Source organism: Tachyglossus aculeatus, unplaced genomic scaffold (assembly GCF_015852505.1).
Source record: "Tachyglossus aculeatus isolate mTacAcu1 unplaced genomic scaffold, mTacAcu1.pri SUPER_34, whole genome shotgun sequence".
Lineage (NCBI taxonomy): Eukaryota > Metazoa > Chordata > Mammalia > Monotremata > Tachyglossidae > Tachyglossus > Tachyglossus aculeatus.
Window position 1 is genome coordinate 3,984,455 of NW_024044839.1, and position 19,376 is coordinate 4,003,830.

At 53.6% G+C, this 19,376-nt stretch overlaps 1 protein-coding gene across 1 annotated transcript in view; it reads right to left on the reverse strand.

Moving 5' to 3' along the window:
* The window catches only part of DNAH17 (dynein axonemal heavy chain 17), a 91,317-nt gene that overhangs the window by 18,841 nt on the left and 53,100 nt on the right, over positions 1-19,376 (reverse strand). The window contains 20 exon segments of the mRNA XM_038741904.1: positions 781-998; positions 1,334-1,429; positions 3,002-3,166; positions 3,290-3,523; positions 4,860-5,021; positions 5,396-5,662; positions 5,778-5,969; positions 6,069-6,233; positions 7,870-8,031; positions 8,576-8,667; positions 10,203-10,350; positions 11,120-11,222; positions 11,366-11,531; positions 12,384-12,591; positions 12,816-12,989; positions 13,430-13,712; positions 14,436-14,584; positions 15,073-15,200; positions 15,451-15,583; positions 16,779-16,916. Coding sequence (XP_038597832.1) covers positions 781-998; positions 1,334-1,429; positions 3,002-3,166; positions 3,290-3,523; positions 4,860-5,021; positions 5,396-5,662; positions 5,778-5,969; positions 6,069-6,233; positions 7,870-8,031; positions 8,576-8,667; positions 10,203-10,350; positions 11,120-11,222; positions 11,366-11,531; positions 12,384-12,591; positions 12,816-12,989; positions 13,430-13,712; positions 14,436-14,584; positions 15,073-15,200; positions 15,451-15,583; positions 16,779-16,916 — 3,383 coding nt within the window.

Genomic DNA, 19,376 nt, shown 5'->3' on the forward strand with positions numbered 1-19,376 from the left:
CTCATCTGTAAAATGGGGATTAAGACTGTGTGCCCCCTGAGGGACAACCTGATCGCCTTGTAACTACCCCAGCGCTTAGAACAGTGCTTTGCACATAGTAAGCGCTTAATAAATGCCATAAAAAAACCTGATCACTCTGTAACCTTCCCAGCGCTTAGAACGGTGCTTTGCACATAGTAAGCACTTAATAAATGTCATTATTATTATTATTATTATTATTATTAAGAAGAGAAAGGCCCATCGCGTTCTGTCCATGGACGACAACGGGGGTCTGCAGTCAGTCAGTTAATCGTATTTATTGAACACTTATAGTGGGGAGACCATTGAGCTAAGTGCTGGGGAGCGGACAATAGAAGACATACAGAAGCCCACACTACTCAGAGACAGTCTGGGATGGAGGAGAGTGAGCGAGAAAGTGGGGAGGACGGGCTCAGTGTCCCCTGGCCGATGGGTGGAGGCTACATTTGCTCTTTCCCGGACTCCTAGTGCTAGAAGGGGCCTTCGCATCGCATCCATCCCCCTGCCTTTAGGCACCCCAGCCCAGAGAACGAACCTCTCCTGTTTTGAAAGCCTTTGGAGAAAAGGAGATCCCCCCACCAGCCTCTCAGTAGCCCCGTTGGATGCCCACTTCCTCCTCTTCACCCTCGGTAGGCCAATTCCCGCCCCGGTTCCCTGCCCTCAGCAGCATTTACGGTTGGATGGACCCAGTGTGGCTCTCCTCTCCCAGTCTGGGAGGGTCCCGCGGGCCTTCCCTCCTGCCCGGGGTCCTGGGGGGCTTACGCAAAGGCTTTCAGGCAGGCCTCGGGGATATGCTCCTTGTCAAACTTCTTCAGGGCATCGAGGAAGGTGTCCACCTTGCCCATCATGATCTTGGCGGCCTTCCAGCTCTTGTCCTTGGGGATCTTGCCCCCCGGGGCCGTCAGAATCATCACGGCAGCCGTGACGTTGACCACGGCGTCGGGAGGAGACCCGAAGGACTTCAGCTCTGTCAGGTTGTTCTGCGGGGAGGGGGGGAATGTATGGATGCACGGGCGGATGGATAAATGGACGGATGGACGGATATACGGACATATGGGTGGATGGACGGGTGTTGGGGGGTCCACCTCACCTGTCCCTAGACTGCGAGCTCACTGTGGACAAGGAATGTGTCTGTTTATTGTCCTATCGTCCTCTCCTAAATGCTTAGTACAGTGCTCGGCACACGGAAAGCGCTCAAAAAATACAATTGACTATCTGGCAGCGATCGCCTCTGGCCAAGGTCTCCGTCCTGTCCCCAGCCCCTGCTTTGCCAAGGCTGCGGGGAGGGAGAAGGGGGTGGTCCCAAGGGTTTTACCTTGTTGAGGGTGTCCAGAGCTTCTTGGGCGGCCAGCAGGGCCGGTTCGGCTTTGGCCAGGTCGGTCTCGCAAGCCTTTTGTTTCTCCGTGACATTCTGTGGGCAGAGAGAAGAAACCTGGCTCTGGACCCGCCTTCCACCCGTCAAACACGGGGCTGCTTCCTCTCGCCACTGAGCCCCCCGAAACCGAGGGTCAGTGCTCGCAAATGTGGGGGTCACAGCCAGCTGGAGAGTGGCAGGTGTGCTCCCCTTTAAACACACACACACTCATGCTCACACTTGCGAAAATAATAATAACAATGATGGCATTTGTTAAGCACTTACTACGTGCAAAGCACTGTTCTGAGCGCTGGGGAAGTTACAAGGTGATCAGGTTGTCCCACGGGGGGCTCACAGTTTTAATCCCCATTTTGCAGATGAGGTAACTGAGGCATAGAGAAGTGAAGTGAAGTCTTTTAGACTGTGAGCCCACTGTTGGGTAGGGACTGTCTCTATGTGTTGCCAATTTGTACTTCCCAAGCGCTTAGTACAGTGCTCTGCACATAGTAAGCGCTCAATAAATACGATTGATTGATTGATTGATTGAAGTGACTCACCCAAAGTCACACAGCTGACATTTGGCAGAGCCGGGATTCAAACCCATGACCTCTGACTCCAAAGCCCGGGCTCTTTCCATTGAGCCACGCTGCTTCTTGCCCAGACTCTCACACTCTTGCTCCCTCGTGCTTACAAACTGTCCACATGTTTTGTTTTGTCGTCCATCTCCCCCATCTAGACCGTGAGCCCGTTGTTGGGTAGGGACCGTCTCTATATGTTGCCAACTTGGACTTCCCAAGCGCTTAGTACAGTGCTCTGCACACAGTAAGCGCTCAATACGACTGAATAAATGACTGAATACAACTGCACACCACAATTCATTCATTCAGTCGTATTTACAGAGCGCTTACTGTGGGCACAGCACTGTACTAAGCGCTTGGGAAGGACAAGTCGGCAACATATAGAGACAGTCCCTACCCAACAATGGGCTCACGGTCTAGAAGGGGGAGACAGACAACAAAACATATTAACAAAATAAAATGAATAGAATAAATATGTACAAGTAAAATAGAGTAATAAATACATACAAACATATGTGCATATATACTGGTGACATATATACAGGTGAAATTCACTCATTCAATTGGAGTTATGGAGCGCTTACTGTGGGCACAGCACTGTACTAAGCTCTTGGGAAGTACAAGTACAATTCCCTGCCACGCCCACCTGGCACTCATGAATAATAATAATAACAATAATAATAATAATAATAATAATAATGGCATTTGTTAAGCGCTTACTATGTGCAAAGCACTGTTCTAAGTGCTGGGCACTGTTCTAAGCCCTGGAAGTCATGTACCTCGCCTAATTCCCATACATTCATTCATTCATTCAATCGTATTTATTGAGCGCTTACTGTGTGCCCACCCACACAGCTCCCAAGCATTCCCACCCAGAAACCCACACCACACAGTCGCACCCCCGGACACATACCCGCTCCTCCACTTGTGTGCAGGCGCCTGCTCCAACGCACTTAGCACACACGTGCGCTCACAAGTCATACCCACGGGAGCGACGCCTCGGTCGTACATAGCGGCTTGGGGATGGGGCCAGCGCCGCCTCGGCCGGTACCTTGTTGATGACCTCGACCTTCGCCTCCTCCTCGTCAGCGATGGCCTTCTCCCGGCTGACTTTCTCCGTCTCCACCCCGACCACCTGGATGAGTTTGTCGGCGTCCTGGTTCTTCTGCAGCAGCTCCAGCTCCTGGACGGCCAGCTTGGCCTTCAGGTCATCCACCTGGGGACGAAAGGCAGGCCTCGGTGGGGCCCACCCCCTCCCAGCACCCCGGGGGAGGCCAGGGGGGCCGCCTCGGGTCTCCCCCCAAGCGAAGCAGGGAGGGCCCGGTTCCCCGCCCCGCACCTGCGAGGCCGTGCTCTGCAGCTTGAGGAGGCCGTTCTCCAGGCGGTCGATTTTGGCCACCAGCTCCCTCCGCTTCTTGGACAGCAGGTTCTGATAGAGCTTGATCTGCTCCAGGAAGGTCTTGGGGGTTGTGTAGTTGTAACGGCGTTCCGTGGCCAGGTAGACCCGGGACATCTCGTTCACCGTCGTGTGCACGTAGGCCATGAACTGGCTGATGGACACCTTGACTTCCGGCTGCGGGGACGAGGCGCGGGGGACCGCCCTTTCATTCATTCATCCATCCAATCGTATTTATTATAATAATAATAATAATAGCATTTATTAAGCACTTACTACGTGCAAAGCACCGTTCTAAGCGCTGGGGAGGTTACAAGGTGATCAGGTTGTCCCACGGGGGGACTCACAGTTTTAATCCCCATTTTGCAGATGAGGGAACTGAGGCTCAGAGAAGTGAAGTGACTCGCCCAAAGTCACACAGCTGACAATTGGCAGAGCCGGGATTCGAACCCATGACCTCTGACTCCAAAGCCCGGGCTCTTTCCATTGAGCCACGCTGCTTCTTGCCCAGACTCTCACACTCTTGCTCCCTTGTGCTTACAAACTGTCCACATGCTTTGTTTTGTCCTCCGTCTCCCCCCTCTAGACCGTGAGCCTGTTGTTGGGTAGGGACCGTCTCTACATGTTGCCAACTGGTACTTCCCAAGCGCTTAGTCCAGTGCTCTGCACACAGTTAGCGCTCAATAAATACGATTGAATGAACGACTGAATACAACTGCACACCACAATTCATTCATTCAATCATATTTATGGAGCGCTTACTGAAGGCTCACGGTCTTCATCCCCATTTTACAGATGAGGTCACTGAGGCTCGGAGAAGTTAAGTGACTCGCCCAAAGTCACCCAGCTGACAATTGGCCGAGCCGGGATTTGAACCCCTGACCTCTGACTCCAAAGCCCAGGCTCTTTCCACTGAGCTACACTGCTCCCCCTAACTTATTGAGCGCTTACTGTGTGCAGAGCACTGTACAAAGTGCTTGGGAAGTCCAAGTTGGCAACATATAGAGACGGTCCCTACCCAACAGTGGGCTCACAGTCTAGAAGGAGAGGACAGACGACAAAACATATTAACAAAATAAAATAAATAGAATAAATACGTACAAGTAAAATAGAGTAATAAATACGTACAAACATATATACATATATGCAGGTGCTGTGGGGAGGGGAAGGAGGTAAGGCAGGGGGGAGGAGGGGGAACATATAGAGCCGGTCCCTACCCAACAGGGGGCTCAGTCTGGAAGGGAGAGACAGACAACGAAACAAAACATATTAACAAAATAAAATAAATAGAATAGTAAATATGTAATATCATCATCATCAATCGTATTTATTGAGCGCTTACTATGTGCAGAGCACTGTACTAAGCGCTTGGGAAGTACAAATTGGCAACATAAAATAATAATATATACGATTATAATATAAATATATATATATATATATAATAAAAATAATATACGATTGAATGAATTCGCTCGGCACTCCCCGCCGGCCAGGGGCCGTGAGGGTGACTGACCTCGATCCCCTCGGTCTCCTGCAGGAAGCGGGCGCTGACCGACACCAGGGCGTCCTCGGGCCACTCGTGGAACCAGTCGATGGCGGTGCAGTTGACGATGGCGGGGAATTTCCGGGCGCGCACCCGCAGCGTGGAGCCCACCGGGGAGAAGCAGAGGACCACCTGCCCACAACCACGGACACTCGGCTTGGGCAGGGAGGTGACTGGACGCGGGGGCTGAACCGGTGGGGCAGCACAGCCAGGCAGAGGGGGCACGGCGCCGGGATTCTGGACACCCTGGTTCTAATCCCGGCTCGGCCCCTGGGGCTAGTCCCTTAACCTCAGGGGGGGCCTCGATTTCCCCATCTGTAAACCGCAGGCCCTCTGCTCTCCCTCCCATTTGACTGTCAGCTTCACGAGGGCAAGGGTCATGTCTACCACCTCTAGCATACACCCCCAAGCCCTCGGTACAGTGCTCTGCGCCCGGTTAGAAGGGCAGGGATAAGGTCTTCAAATGATCTTATTCCCCCGAATGCTCAGGAAAGTGTCCCGCCCACCTTGAGCTGGCGCCGCACTTTGTCGATGAAGAAACGCCAGCAGGTCTGGTGGGTGTCGGGCAGGCCCAGGGACTTGACCTGGGGCCTCATGGAGGTCAGGATGGCCTCCACCTCGTCGTCCTGGAAGAGCCCGGGGACCTCGCCCGAGGCCAGCAGGTCATTGATGAGCACCAGGAACTGCTCCTCGGCCACCTGGGAGTCCGTCATCAGGAACACCGTGGGCAGGTTCTTCACCGCCGCCTTCATGTACTGGGCTGCCAGGTCCAGCTGAGGCAGAGGTAGCGTGGGGGTCCACGGGGTGCATTCCCCAAGGATGACCCGGATGGGGCCCGGATGGCTCCCCCGGGCGCCCATGTTCCCTCCCGGATTTCCCGCTCTTCACCTTCAGGTCCGGGATGGTGTAGCCCTTCTTGAGCGTGATCTGGAACACGTCCAGGGCGCTGATGTAGGCCGCCAGGCGGGACAGGCTCTGCTTCCCGCTCCCCCCGACCCCCACCAGCAGGGCATTCCCACGGGGGGACTCCAGGATGCGGTTAATCCGACACACGTGCGACACGGCATCCTCGAACAGCACCTGGGGAAGGGGTCGGGCCCGGGGCGGGCGGCTGAGGCTTTAGCGGCCGACGAGTCCTCAGCCCCCCGGCCCCCCACCCCAGTCGGCGTCCCCCCTCACCAGGTTCATGACGGCGTTGACTTCATTGTAGCTCTCCAGGACCTCCACCAGAAGCTTATTCAGACTGGCCATGCTGGGTACCGGGCTATATTTGGGTTCGCCGATCCCCTGGGCGAAGTGGCAGTAGGTATTGGGCTTGGCAAACAGGACCTGCTCCCCAAGATCCTGTGGAGACAGAAATCAATCAATCGTATTTATTGAGCGCTTACTGTGTGCAGGGCACTGTACGAAGCGCTTGGGAAGTACAAGCTGGCAACATAGAGAGACAGTCCCTACCCAAAAGTGGGCTCACAGTCTAGAAGGGGGAGACAGAGAACAAAACCAAACGTACTAACAAAATAAAATAAATAGAATAGATAGGTACAAGTAAAATAAATACGTAGAGTAATAAATATGTACAAACATATATACATATATACAGGTGCTGTGGGGAAGGGAAGGAGGTAAGATTGGGGGGATGGAGAGGGGGACAAGAGGGAGAGGAAGGAAGGGGCTCATCATCATCATCAATCGTATTTATTGAGCGCTTACTATGTGCAGAGCACTGTACTAAGCGCTTGGGAAGTACAAATTGGCAACATATAGAGACAGTCCCTACCCAACAGTGGGCTCACAGTCTAAAAGGGGGAGACAGAGAACAAAACCAAACATAATAACAAAATAAAATAAAGAGTAGTTATGTACAAGTAAAATAAATAGAGTAATAAATATGTACAAACATATATACATATATACAGGTGCTGTGGGGAAGGGAAGGAGGTAAGATGCGGGGGATGGAGAGGGAGACGAGGGGGAGAGGAAGGAAGGGACTCAGTCTGGGAAGGCCTCCTGGAGGAGATGAAAGTGTGAGATGAAAGATGAAAGGAGTGTAGAAAGTGGGGGTAGGGGACAGCGGACCCCCAGAGGTCCCCCTCTTTCCTCCTCCCTCCCTTCTCCACTCTGACTTCCAGCCTCCGGACTGGGCCCGGACCTGTTATTTATTTTTTAAATGATAATTATTAAGCGCTTACTGCATGCCGGGCCCTGTACACTGGGGTAGAGCCAAGCCAGTCAGGTTGGACGCAGTCCCTGCCCCAGAAGGAGCCCCCAGTATTAATCCCCATTTTACAAATGAGGTCACAGAGGCCTAGAGAAGCAAAGTGACTTGCCCGACGTCCCACAGCAGACAAGCTGTGGAGCCGGGATTAGAAACCAGGTCCTTACAACTCCCAGGCCGGGGCTCTATCCATTAGGCTTCGCTGCTGTTTGGTATCACTGTTGACAACGAGTCTCAGGGTGGAAAGGTCTGGCTCAGAGACCCCTTCCCCACCGTCTTCCCAGAGGAAGCCTGTGGTTTGCTGAATTCCTGGTTCCCAGTCCAACTGGGATTGAGACCAGACCATGGGAGGCGGGCCACTCCAGGCTAATAAAAGTGACAGACGGGGCCGTCCGCCCATTTAATAATTAATAATTTGAGCCCAGTGGACGGACGGAAGTGGGGAGAAGGGGCCTGGGTCCTAATCCCACCCCTGCCACGTGTCTGCTGTGTAACCTTGGGTGAGTCATTTCACTTCTCTGTGCCTCAGTTCCCTCATTTGTAAAATGAGGATTAAGACTGTAGGCCCCATGGGGGACAGGGACTGCGTCCAATCTGACAATGTTGTATCTACTCCAGTGCTTAGTACTGTGCCTGACACATAGAAACATATACCTCAATTATCATTATTATTATTATTACTGGACTTGGCAAAGCCTGGATCAGAACTCCGGACTCCCAGCTCGTGGTCCCCGGCGGGTGAGGGCCCCCGGCGGCGCTGCTTACGTCAAAATACTTTTTGGTGGACGCCACGGTGACTCTTTCCAGGGTCTCGTTGTCCTTCTGGTCGATCAGCTTATCGCCGTAGACGCGGTCGGCTTCGTGCAGCCACAGGCGCACCAGGTCCAGCGGGCTCTTCAGGATCTCCACGGTGGAGAACAGCAGCCCCTGGGCCCCGATAACCGGTCTTTAGGCTGAGCTCTTGTCCCTCCCCCCCGCCGCCCCCCACCACAGGGACCCCGGAGGGCAAAAAGGATTAATCAATCAATGGTATTGATTGATTGTTTGACAATTACTCTCCCCGTCTTCGAAGCCTTATTGAATTATTAAAGCCTTATTAAACCCTCCTTTCCTCTTCTCCCACTCCCTTCTGTGTCACCCTGATGCGCTCCCTTTATTCTTCCCCCCTCCCAGCCCCTCACCACTTATACCCACATCTGTCACTTATTTCTATTAATGTCCATCTCCCCCTTGAGACTCGTTGTGGACAGGGAATGCATCTGTTTATTGTTCCATGGTACACTCCCCCAAGCACTTAGTACAGTGCTCTGCACAGGGTAAGCACTCAATAAATATGATTGACTGACTGATTGGAGCAAACAGTCAGGCCCAGAAGTCACTGATAGCTGTGCATCTTTCCTCCCCATAACAGCCCGCTCCTTCTTTGTGAAGGGTAGGCCGGCCTGATGGGTGGGAGCTGGGAGGACGGAACCTGGAAGATGTTGGAGAGGTCCCGGAGGTTGAAGACGTAGTGGAACTTGATGGCCGTCGGCAGGAACGTGGCTGAGATTTTCTGATGCAGGGCTGTCCCCGGGGAGCAGCGGGGACAGGGGAGGAGAGAGAGAGAGAGAGAGAGATGGGAGAGATGGGAGAGGCAGAAACTCCTCACCCTGGGCTTCAAGGCTGTCCATCACCTCGCCCCCTCCTACCTCACCTCCCTTCTGTCCTTCTCCAGCCCAGCCCGCACCCTCCGCTCCTCCACCGCTAATCTCCTCACTGTACCTCGTTCTCACCTGTCCCGCCATTGACCCCCGGCCCACGTCATCCCCCGGGCCTGGAATGCCCTCCCTCTGCCCCTCCGCCAAGCTAGCTCTTTTCCTCCCTTCAAGGCCCTGCTGAGAGCTCACCTCCTCCAGGAGGCCTTCCCAGAGTGAGCCCCTTCCTTCCTCTCCCCTTCGTCCCCCTCTCCATCCCCCCATCTTACCTCCTTCCCTTCCCCACAGCACCTGTATATATGGATATATGGTTGTACATATTTATTACTCTATTTATTTATTTATTTATTTTACTTGTACATTTCTATCCTATTTATTTTATTTTGTTGGTATGTTTGGTTTTGTTCTCTGTCTCCCCCTTTTAGACTGTGAGCCCACTGTTGGGTAGGGACTGTCTCTATGTGTTGCCAATTTGTACTTCCCAAGAGCTTAGTACAGTGCTCTGCACATAGTAAGTGCTCAATAAATACGATTGATTGATTGATTGATTGAGAGAGGAGAGGTAAAAGAGAGAGGAGAGAGACAGAGTGAGAAGGGAGAGGAAAGAGACAGGAGAGAGAAGGGAGAGTGAGAGAGAATTGAGGAGAGGAGAGAGGAGATGAGAGAGACAGAGAGAAAGAGACACTGTCACAGTGACTGGCAGTGGCTTTGGGAAGAGGGCTCCAGGCTTCCAGAGCCTGACCTGTTTACCTTGTATTAACCCCAGCACTTAGAACAGTGCTTGGCAAATAGTAAGCGCTTAGCAAATATCATCATCGTCATCACCCTGAGCGGGCACAATGGCCACCCAAGCTTTTCCCAAACCGTGGACCTTCCTCCACCCCTGCCCGCCACCCTACCAGTGAACAAGATGGATCTCCCGAGTCCCCCAGAGAGACCTGCCTCCCTTGAAACTACATCCGGAGTCCCAAAGAAGCCGTACAGCCCAACGGAAACCTCCCGGGACTGGGAGTCAGGGTTAGGGCTCTCATCCCAGCTCTGCCCCTTGCCTGCTCCATGACCATAGGGCAAATCACTTCTCTGGGCCTCAGTTTCCCCGTGGTTATAAGGGGCTTCGATACCTGCTCTCCCTCCCCCCTCAGACTGGGAGTCCCAGGTGGGACAGGGCCTGGGTTTTTCCTAATAATAATAATTATGGTACTTGTTAAGCACTTTCTGTGTGCCAAGCACCGTTCTAAGTACTAGGGTAGATACAAGTTAATCAGATGACCTGATGACACCATACCTACCCCAGTGCTTAGCACAGCGTTCGGCACAAACTAAGCGCAAAACAGAGGCCACGGTTATTCAGTGGCAGTGAGGCATGGTCCGGGACAGGGTGAGGTTTCGACTGGTCCGGCTTACCCAGGGCAGCTGCCACCAGTTGCCCGCACATCTTCTGGATGGACATGGGCACGGCCCGGATGGCCAGGTGCTGCGCTAGGATGCTGTTGTAAATGGATGTCAGGGCTTCCTGGCCCGGGAAACTCACCGCAAACACACAGAAGTGGCGCTGAAACCAAGCAGGCCATGGCCGGTCACGGGGGCAGGTCATGGGGACATGTCCCGGGGGGAGGGGGGTGGGCCTGGACCACGGCAGGCCAGGGGCTCAAAGGACCAAATTCCTCCAAGGGCAATAAACCCAATCCTCCCCTTCCCCACCCTCAGTCAGAGTCTTTAAGTAGGGGAAGCAGTGAGGCTCAGCAGATAGTAAGCGCTTAACAAATACCATCAACATATATATAAAGAGCCCGGACTTGGGTTCTAATCATTCATTCATTCATTCATTCAATCGCATTTATTGAGCGCTTACTGTGTGCAGAGCACTGTACTAAGCACTTGGGAAGTCCAAGTTGGCAACATATAGAGACGGTCCCTACCCAACAGCGGGCTCACAGTCTAGAAGGGGGAGATGGAGAACAAAACAAAACATACTAATTAAATAAAATAAATAGAATAAATATGTACAAATAAAATAGAGTAATAAATCCGTACAAACATATATACATATATACAGGTGCTGTGTTAGTGCAGTGCTAAGTGCTTAGTACAGTGCTAAGCGCTTAGTACAGTGCTCTGCACATAGTAAGCGCTCAATAAATACGATTGATGATTGATGATGATGATGTGGGGAGGGGAAGGAGGTAAGGTGGGGGGGATGGGAAGGAGGGGGAGAGGAAGAAGGGGGCTCAGTCTGGGAGGAGGGGGCTCAGTCATCCTGCCACCGCCACTTCCCTACTGTCCCATGACCAGCCCACCCTGGCTCTCTCTGTGCCACCCACCTGGAGTCTGGAGTCAATGGTGAATGAACCAGAAGTGGGATTCATGCAGGCCACGTACTGGCAGTTGTGGATGTCCTTCAGGGTCAGCTTGTTCCGGTCGTACCTGTGGGAAGGGGACGGTGGAGGGTGTTGGAGGGCCAAGCGGCCATCATCGCGGAGCTGGACCCAGGACATAGAGGGGTGGCCGGCCCTCACCCGGCCCCCTCCCGCCCCCTCGGGCTCCTTGGCGGCTGCCCCGTGGGCTACCAGTGTCCATGGTCCATGTGCTGCCGGATGAGGGTGTGGGGGGCCACCGTCCCGTATTTGTCCACCTCGGGCATGTTCATGTCATCGATGAAATAGATGAGCTTCTTGGTGCCCGGCGGGCCAAAGTTCCTCCCGGATTTCTTCTCCAGGGGCTTCTCCAAGACGCCTGTCGGGGGCAGGCCCCACCCCCACAGGGGAGGGGAGAGGGGACATTGTCAGCCGTGGCAAAACGTAAACCCCCTCCTCTTATTTCCTCCTCCCAGCTGTCCTTCTCCTCCTTTTCCCCCTCCTCCAGATCAGAACTCTCCTTTTCTTATGGCATTTGTTAAGCGCTTACTATGGGCCAGGCACGATTCCAAACACTAATCATCATCATCAATCGTATTTATTGAGCGCTTACTGTGTGCACAGCACTGTACTAAGTGCTTGGGAAGTACAAGTTGGCAACATATAGAGACAGTCCCTACCCAACAGTGGGCTCACAGTCTAAAAGACATAATACTAATAATAATAATGGCATTTATTAAGGGCTTACTATGTGCAAAGCACTGTTCTAAGCACTGGGGAGGTTACAAGGTGATTAGGAGGTTGTCCCACCTCAGGCTCACCGTCTTAATCCCCATTTTACAGATGAGGTAACTGAGGCACAAAGAAGTAAAGTGACTTGCCCAAAGTCACACAGCTGACAATTGGTGGAGCTGGGATTTGAACTCATGACCTCTGACCCCAAAGCCCGGGCTGTTTCCACTGAGCCATGCAGATACAAGCTAATCCGGTTGGACACAGTCCCTGTCCCATGTGGGGCTCACAGTCCTAATCCCCATTTTACAGATGAGGTCACCGAGGCCCAGAGAATCGAAGTGACTTGCCCCAGTTCACCCAGCTGACAAGCAGAGGAGTCGGGCCCCTTCCTCCCCATCGCCGCCATCCTCCTCCCTCCTCTTCCTCCTCCTCCTCTCCCCCTTTGCCCGCCCCCAGCATGGCACCCAGCTCCCGGCTGGGTGGTCCTCAGCCTCACCCTGGAGCATGGCAGAGGTGGTGTAGAAGTTGAAGGGCACAGCCTGGACCACGTACTCGTCAGTGTTGAGGCTTTCCAGTTTGTCGCCCATCAGGACCGACTTGCCGGTGCCCGCGTTGCCCACCAGCATCACTGGCCACTTCTTGGCCATCAGCAGGTCCAGGAAATAGCGGATCCGGATGGTTTCCGTGGTGTGCACCAGGGAAGCCTGCGGGAGGTCCGAGGTTGGCTTTTTAAAGAACTTCAGGGCGGGGGTAGGAACTTCCAACTGGACTGGACTCCCCCAGGAGCTCAGGACGGCACTCTGCACTGAGGAAGCGCTCAATAGACAGCACACATTGACTGCCCGGGGATTGAACCGGAGCAGGGACGGACCAGGGGCTGGTGACTGGGAATTTCCCAGGGAAACCGAGGCAACTTGGAGCTCGTCACCTGCAAAGGGATGTCTGGGTCCAGCTCGAAGGCGGGCACTCTTTCGGTCCACGGCAGGAATTTCTTGGTGTCGGGGTCGATGAAGTAGTCGAAAATGGTGCCTTGGGATGGGAACTTGATGGTCTTGAATTCGTTCACCCACCACTTACTGAACTCCACCCGGTAGTCCACGAGCTGGAAGACCGAATCCCAGGCCTGTTCGATCCGCCCTCCCCGCCTGGGTGAAAGCTGGGGGCGGCCCCGGGGCCGTTGTCGGTCCGGGTGGGTCAGGGAGAGGGGGATGGGGGTGATCCAAGCTTCTCCAGAGGCCCTTTCTCTCTCCCTCCACTGCCTCCCCAAATGCTCCAGGCCCAGAGCCCTGGGTAGATGACAAGGTGGTGGTCTGTCTCAGGAGTCACTAACGGTGATGGTGACTCAGGGCTGAGGGCCGGAGGGCCAGAGAGGACACGGTCCCAGGCCCACCCGACGTTCCCAGCCAGAGGAGGAGGAGGGAGCGCAGGGTATCTGCTCCCGGTTTCCCAGATGGAGGAAACTGAGGCCCAGAGAGAGGTGAAGGGCCGGGCCAGGCCTCAAGAGGACCCTCCTGGAGTTGGGGAGGGGACGGGGGTTCCCACCTGATCCTGGAACATGGCTCCCCCGAAGGCCCAGAAGCAGGCGAAGACGAAGTAGAGCTCGTACAGCTCCTTGGAGGAGTCCGGGGGCGTGTTCTTGGGGGTCAGGAGGCACTCCAGCAGGTACAGGATGGTCTGGATGACCGTGATCTCGGGGACCGGCGTGATCTTCTTGAAGCCAAACTTGAGCTTGTCGATGCACGTGGGCAGGTACTTGTCGAACAGGATCATGAGGTTGGCTTTCTCCGACTGCACCTTCCGCCTCTCGATCCAGCTGTTCACCACCCTGGGGGAGCCGGGTCGAGGACGGGGAGGGGAGCCAGAGGGGTCCTCATTCCGGGCGCCGGACACCCCTTAGCCTGTAAGCCCCGGGAGGGACGGGGACTTTGCCCGGCCTGGTTGACTTCTCCCTCTAGATTGCCAGCTTATGGGCAGGGAATGTGTCTCTAATATTGTTATATTGTACTCTTACAAGTGTTTAGTACGATGCTTTGCACACAGTGAGCTCTCAAGAACTATGATAACCAGTTGATGGATTGCCTCCCCTGGGGCTCAGTTCAGCGCTTGTCACGTAGTTAGAGTTGAAGCAGCCTGGACTAGTGGGTAGAGCCCAGGCCTGGGAATCAGAAGGCCCTGAGTTCTAATTCCACCTCTGCCCCTTGTCTGCTGTGGAGCCTTACGCAAGTTACGCCGCTTCTCTGTGCCTCAAATCCCTCATCTGTCAAATGGGGATGAAGGCTGTGAGCCCCATGTGGGACGGAGACTGCGTCCAATGGGATGAACTCGCACCTACCCCAGAGCTCAGTACAGTGCTTGACACATAGTAAGCACTTAACCAGTAACACACAAACACACACACACACACACACACACACACACACACAAAAAAAAAAAAAAAAAAAAAGCTCACCAAGTCCTGCAATTGTGATCATTATTAGGAAGGGTCCTTGCCCACAGAGAGTGGGTAGGACCAGCCCGAGGGGTCCCCGCCGCCTTGCGGCATACTCACGGGTTCCAGCCCAGGTCGGCCGGGTTGATGTAGAGGATTCCGGCCCTGGAGACGGTGGCCGGGGTGGCGGTCCGCAGGTGGCTGATCTCGAACACGAGCCTCATTGTCGGGTTCAGGGGGATGCGCTCGTTGCTGGCTAGCGTCAGCACCTGTGGGGGGCAGGGGGCCGAAGTCAGGGGATGGGGCGGGAGGCCGGCCCCAGCCCCATGGGTGGGCTGACGAGAGCCGTTCCATCGTGCGGAGGGAGGGGACATCACGGGGTGGATGAGTCCATCTCCCCACCTTGAGGTCCAGCGGTACCCAAAACGTCCCTGACAGGGGAGGAGTCTCCCTGCGTTTCCCAGTTTCCCAGGGGAACGGGTCTCCTGATCCCTGGGTTGGCGTGTGGGGACATTAGAGAGGGGCTGTCCTGTCCTCCCAGTCGGAGACCTTATGGGGGTGCTTCCAGCCAGCCCGGATGGGTCCCGTCTCTCCCGCTACATTGGAGGCTCCAAAGTTGTGGGGGGCTGAACTTCCTCGCCCAGTCCCGGGTCCCAGACGGCCCCCCGGAGCATTGAGGGTGCCCAACTGCCCCCCAACCCCAGGTTCCAGCAGTCTTCGGCGGCCCCCAGACCAGCAGTCCCTCAGCCGCGCTGACCTTATTGTCATCCATGACGGTGTTCAGGGACTCGATCCACATGGGGTCTATGTCCCCATCCAGGACAATCCACTTAGGGCCGTCGTGCGTCACGTTCGCCAGGTCACGCATGATAGTGGAGAACAGGCCTGGGAGGGGACAGGGGGTGGTTCGGGGAGAGGTGGGGCCGCTCAGGGGACCGCTTTTTCAGTGGCGCTTTAGGGGAGACCCTCTCCTTCGAGGGAATGTTCCCAGAAGGCAGGGAATGGGTTCCTTTGTTTCCAACTTTTCCCAGACAGGGCCCAGTAAATCCCTCCCTGGGGTTCCCTCCCGGACGCAGGCGTGATTCCCAAGGGCGGAGGTCAGAGGCCGTTTCCCGGGGGCGGTGGGGCGGACTACCGTCTTTCCACTCGCGGGTGGCCGGGTTGATGATGCCAAACAGCTCGTCGCAGGTCACGGCCTTGGGGTCTAGGTCCACGGCTATGGGCCGCTTCTTCATGCTCTGATAAGTCTTGTTGAGGGACCTCAGGACCTGAGGGCCCAGATGGAGGGTGGTCTCGAGGGACCCTCGTGGCCATAGGCAGGCCGGGGGGCAGGGGAGGGAGAGTGGGCAGGGCTGAGTCGGGCCAACTAAGAGGTCTAGGGCCACGATGTGCCCTCATCTTGTAGTCGGACCGGCCCAGGACGACATCACAGAGGTACTCTTCACGGTTTTTTTTTTATGGTATTTGTTGAGCGCTTACTATGTGCCGGGCACTGTACTAAGCTCTGGGGGAGAGACAAGCTCACCAAATTGGACACAGTCCATGTCCCACAGGGGGCTCACAGTCTGAATCCCCGTTTTACAGATGAGGAGACTGAGGCCCAAAGAAGTTGAGTGACTCGCCCGGGGTCACCCAGCAGAGAAATGGAGAAGCAACGTGGCTCAGTGGAACATTACTGCTTCATTGCACTAATTGCTTTCATTACTGCAGTAATTCATTCATTACTGCAGTGGAGCATTACTGCATTAGAGCACGGGCTTTGGAGTCAGGGGTCATGGGTTCAAATCCCAGCTCTGCCAATTGTCAGCTGTGTGACTTTGGGCAAGTCACTTCTCTGTGCCTCAGTTCCCTCATCTGTAAACTGGGGATTAAGACTGTGAGCCCCCCGTGGGACAACCTGATCTCCTTGTAACTTCCCCAGTGCTTTGCACATTAGCGCTTAATAAATACCATCATTATTATTATTATTCTTTGTACCTCAGTTCCCTCATCTGTAAACTGGGGATTAAGACTGTGAGCCCCCCGTGGGACAACCTGATCTCCTTGTAACCTCCCCAGCGCTTAAAACAGTGCTTTGCACATAGTAAGCGCTTTATAAATGCCATCATTATTAAAAAGAGGAAAGGAGTAAGCCCTCACTTTAGGCCAAGCACTGAGTTGGGCATAGCAGAGCACTGCACAAAGGCCCCTACCATCTCCAGACCACTGTACTGAGCCCCTTACAGAGCACCCACTCTCTCCAGGGCGCTGCACAGACCACCTCCTGTCTCTGGAGTACCATACAGAGCACCGTACAGAGCTCCCAAAGCTTCTAGAGCACTGTAGGAGCACTGGCTTTCTGCCCAGTGGGTTCTCAGGGAGTGTAACAGGAGCGACTGGTCTGTGCCCTCCTTGGGGGTGCTGCCTCGTGCCCGGGGGGATCACGTCCAGAGCGGTGGGGTCCCCCGGTGTTCCCGCGGTCACCTGGGACTTGCCGCTGCCGGCGTTGCCGATGACAAATACGGAGTGGCGCACTTGCAGCAGCTCCTCCAGCTGCACGATCTTCAGGACGAAGCTGTCCTCCGCCTGCAGGTTCAGCTCCAGGATGCTCTGCTTGATGAGCTGCCCACGGGGGACGGAGGTCAGAGGGGGCCACGCCACAGGGCTCTGAGGCGCCCTGTCTGATTCACCCTGGGGACCCCCTGCTCCTCCCCAAGAGGGTGGAGGAGTGCTTGGAACAGTGCTTTGCACATAGTAAGCGCTTAAATACCATTATTATTATTATTATTATACATCCCAGCTCTGCCACTTGTCTGCTGTGTGACTTTGGGTAGGTCACAACTTCTCTGGGCCTCAGTTACCTCATACTGAGAGCTCACCTCCTCCAGGAGGCCTTCCCAGACTGAGCCCCTTCCTTCCTCTCCCCCTCGTCCCCCTCTCCATCCCCCGCATCTTACCTCCTTCCCTTCCCCACCGCACCTGTATATATGTATATATGTTTGTACATATTTATTACTCTATTTATTTTACTTGTACCTATCTATTCTATTTATTTTATTTTGTTAGCGTGTTTGCTTTTGTTCTCTGTCTCCCCCTTCTAGAGTGTGAGCCCACTGTTGGGTAGGGCCTGTCTCTATATGTTGCCACTGTTGGGTAGGGCCTGTCTCTATATGTTGCCAGCTTGTACTTCCCAAGCGCTTAGTACAGTGCTCTGCACACAGTAAGCGCTCAATAAATACGATTGATTGATTGATCGATCTTTTGGACTGTGAGCCCACTGTTGGGTAGGGACTGTCTCTGTGTGTTGCCAACTTGTACTTCCCAAGCGCTTAGTGCAGTGCTCTGCACGCAGTAGGTGCTCAATAAATGTGATTGATGATGATGTAAAATGGGGATTAAGATTGTGAGCCCCACATGGGACAACCTGATCACTTTGTATCCTCCCCAGTGCTTAGAACAGTGCTTTGCACATAGTAAGCGCTTAACAAATACCAAAATTATTATTATTATTATGGAGGGACGGGGAGAGCAGATGGGACAGAGCCTGGAGCCCCCAAGAGCCAAAGTTTGCCCACACACATCAATCTGGGAGGGGTTCACAGCAAACCCCGCTTTCCACACCTGATTCCTGTCCCTGCCCCACCAGGACACCGACAAGATTATGATAATAATAATAATAATAATGGCATTTATTAAGCACTTACTATGTGCAAAGCACTGTTCTAAGTGCTGGGGAGGTTACAAGGTGATCAGGTTGTCCCACGGGGGGCTCACAATCTTAATCCCCACTTTACAGATGAGGTAACTGAGGCACAGAGAAGTGACTTGCCCAAAGTCACACAGCTGACAATTGGTGGAGCTGGGATTCGAACCCATGACCTCTGACTCCAAAGCCCGGGCTCTTTCCACTGAGCCACGCTGCTTCTAGACTGTGAGCCCACTGTTGGGTAGGGACCGTCTCTATATGTTGCCAACTTGGACTTCCCAAGTGCTTAGTCCAGTGCTCTGTACACAGTAAGTGCTCAATAAATATGATTGACTGAATGAATGATATTAATAATGCTTTGCATACAGTAATAATAATAATAATTATTATTATTATTATTATAATGGTATTTGTTAAGCCCTTACTAGTCTAAGCACTGTTCTAAGTGCTGGGGTAGAAATAAATTAATCAGGTTGGACACAGTCCCTGTCCCACATGGGGCTCACACTCTTATCTCTTCCCCATCCCCCCGCCTTACCTCCTTCCCCTCCCCACAGCACCTATATATATGTTTGTACATATTTATTACTCTATTTTATTTGTACATATTTATTCTATTTTATTTTGTTAATATGTTTTGTTTTGTTGTCTGTCTCCCCCTTCTAGCCTGTGAGCCCACTGTTGGGTAGGGACCGTCTCTAGATGTTGCCAACTTGTACTTTAGCGCTTAGTAGAGTGCTCTGCACACAGTAAGCTTTCAATAAATACGATTGAATGAATGAATGAATTCTAAGCACTGTTCTAAGTGCTGGCGTAGAAATAAATTAATCAGGTTGGACACAGTCCCTGTCCCACGTGGGGCTCACACTCATCCCCATTTTACAGATGAGGTCACTGAGGCCCAGAGAATAATAATAACTGCGGTGTTCGTTAGGCACTTAACTCTGTAGGCACTGTACTAAGCGCTGGAGTGAAGTAACTTGACCAAAGTCACACAGCAGGCACGTGTTGGAAGCCGGGATTGGAACCCAGGTCCTTCTATCTCCCAGGCTTGTGCTCCAGCCACTGAGTGACGTTGAATGAATAATAATAATATCTGTTCAACCTAAGTGCCAAAGCCCTGCTCGAAGCACTGGAGTAGATACAAGATGACCGGTCATGCACAGTCCCTGTCCCACATGGGGTTCCCAAACTACGGGGGAACATGGAATTGGATCCCCATTTTTCCCGCTGAGGCGACTGAGGCCTGGAGAAGTGAAGGACCCGTCCCACGTCCTCCCAGCAGTAAGGGGGTTTGGGGTGACCCCCTGTCTTACCTCCATCCCTTCCCCACAGCACCTGTATATGTGTTTGTACATATTTATTACTCTATTTAT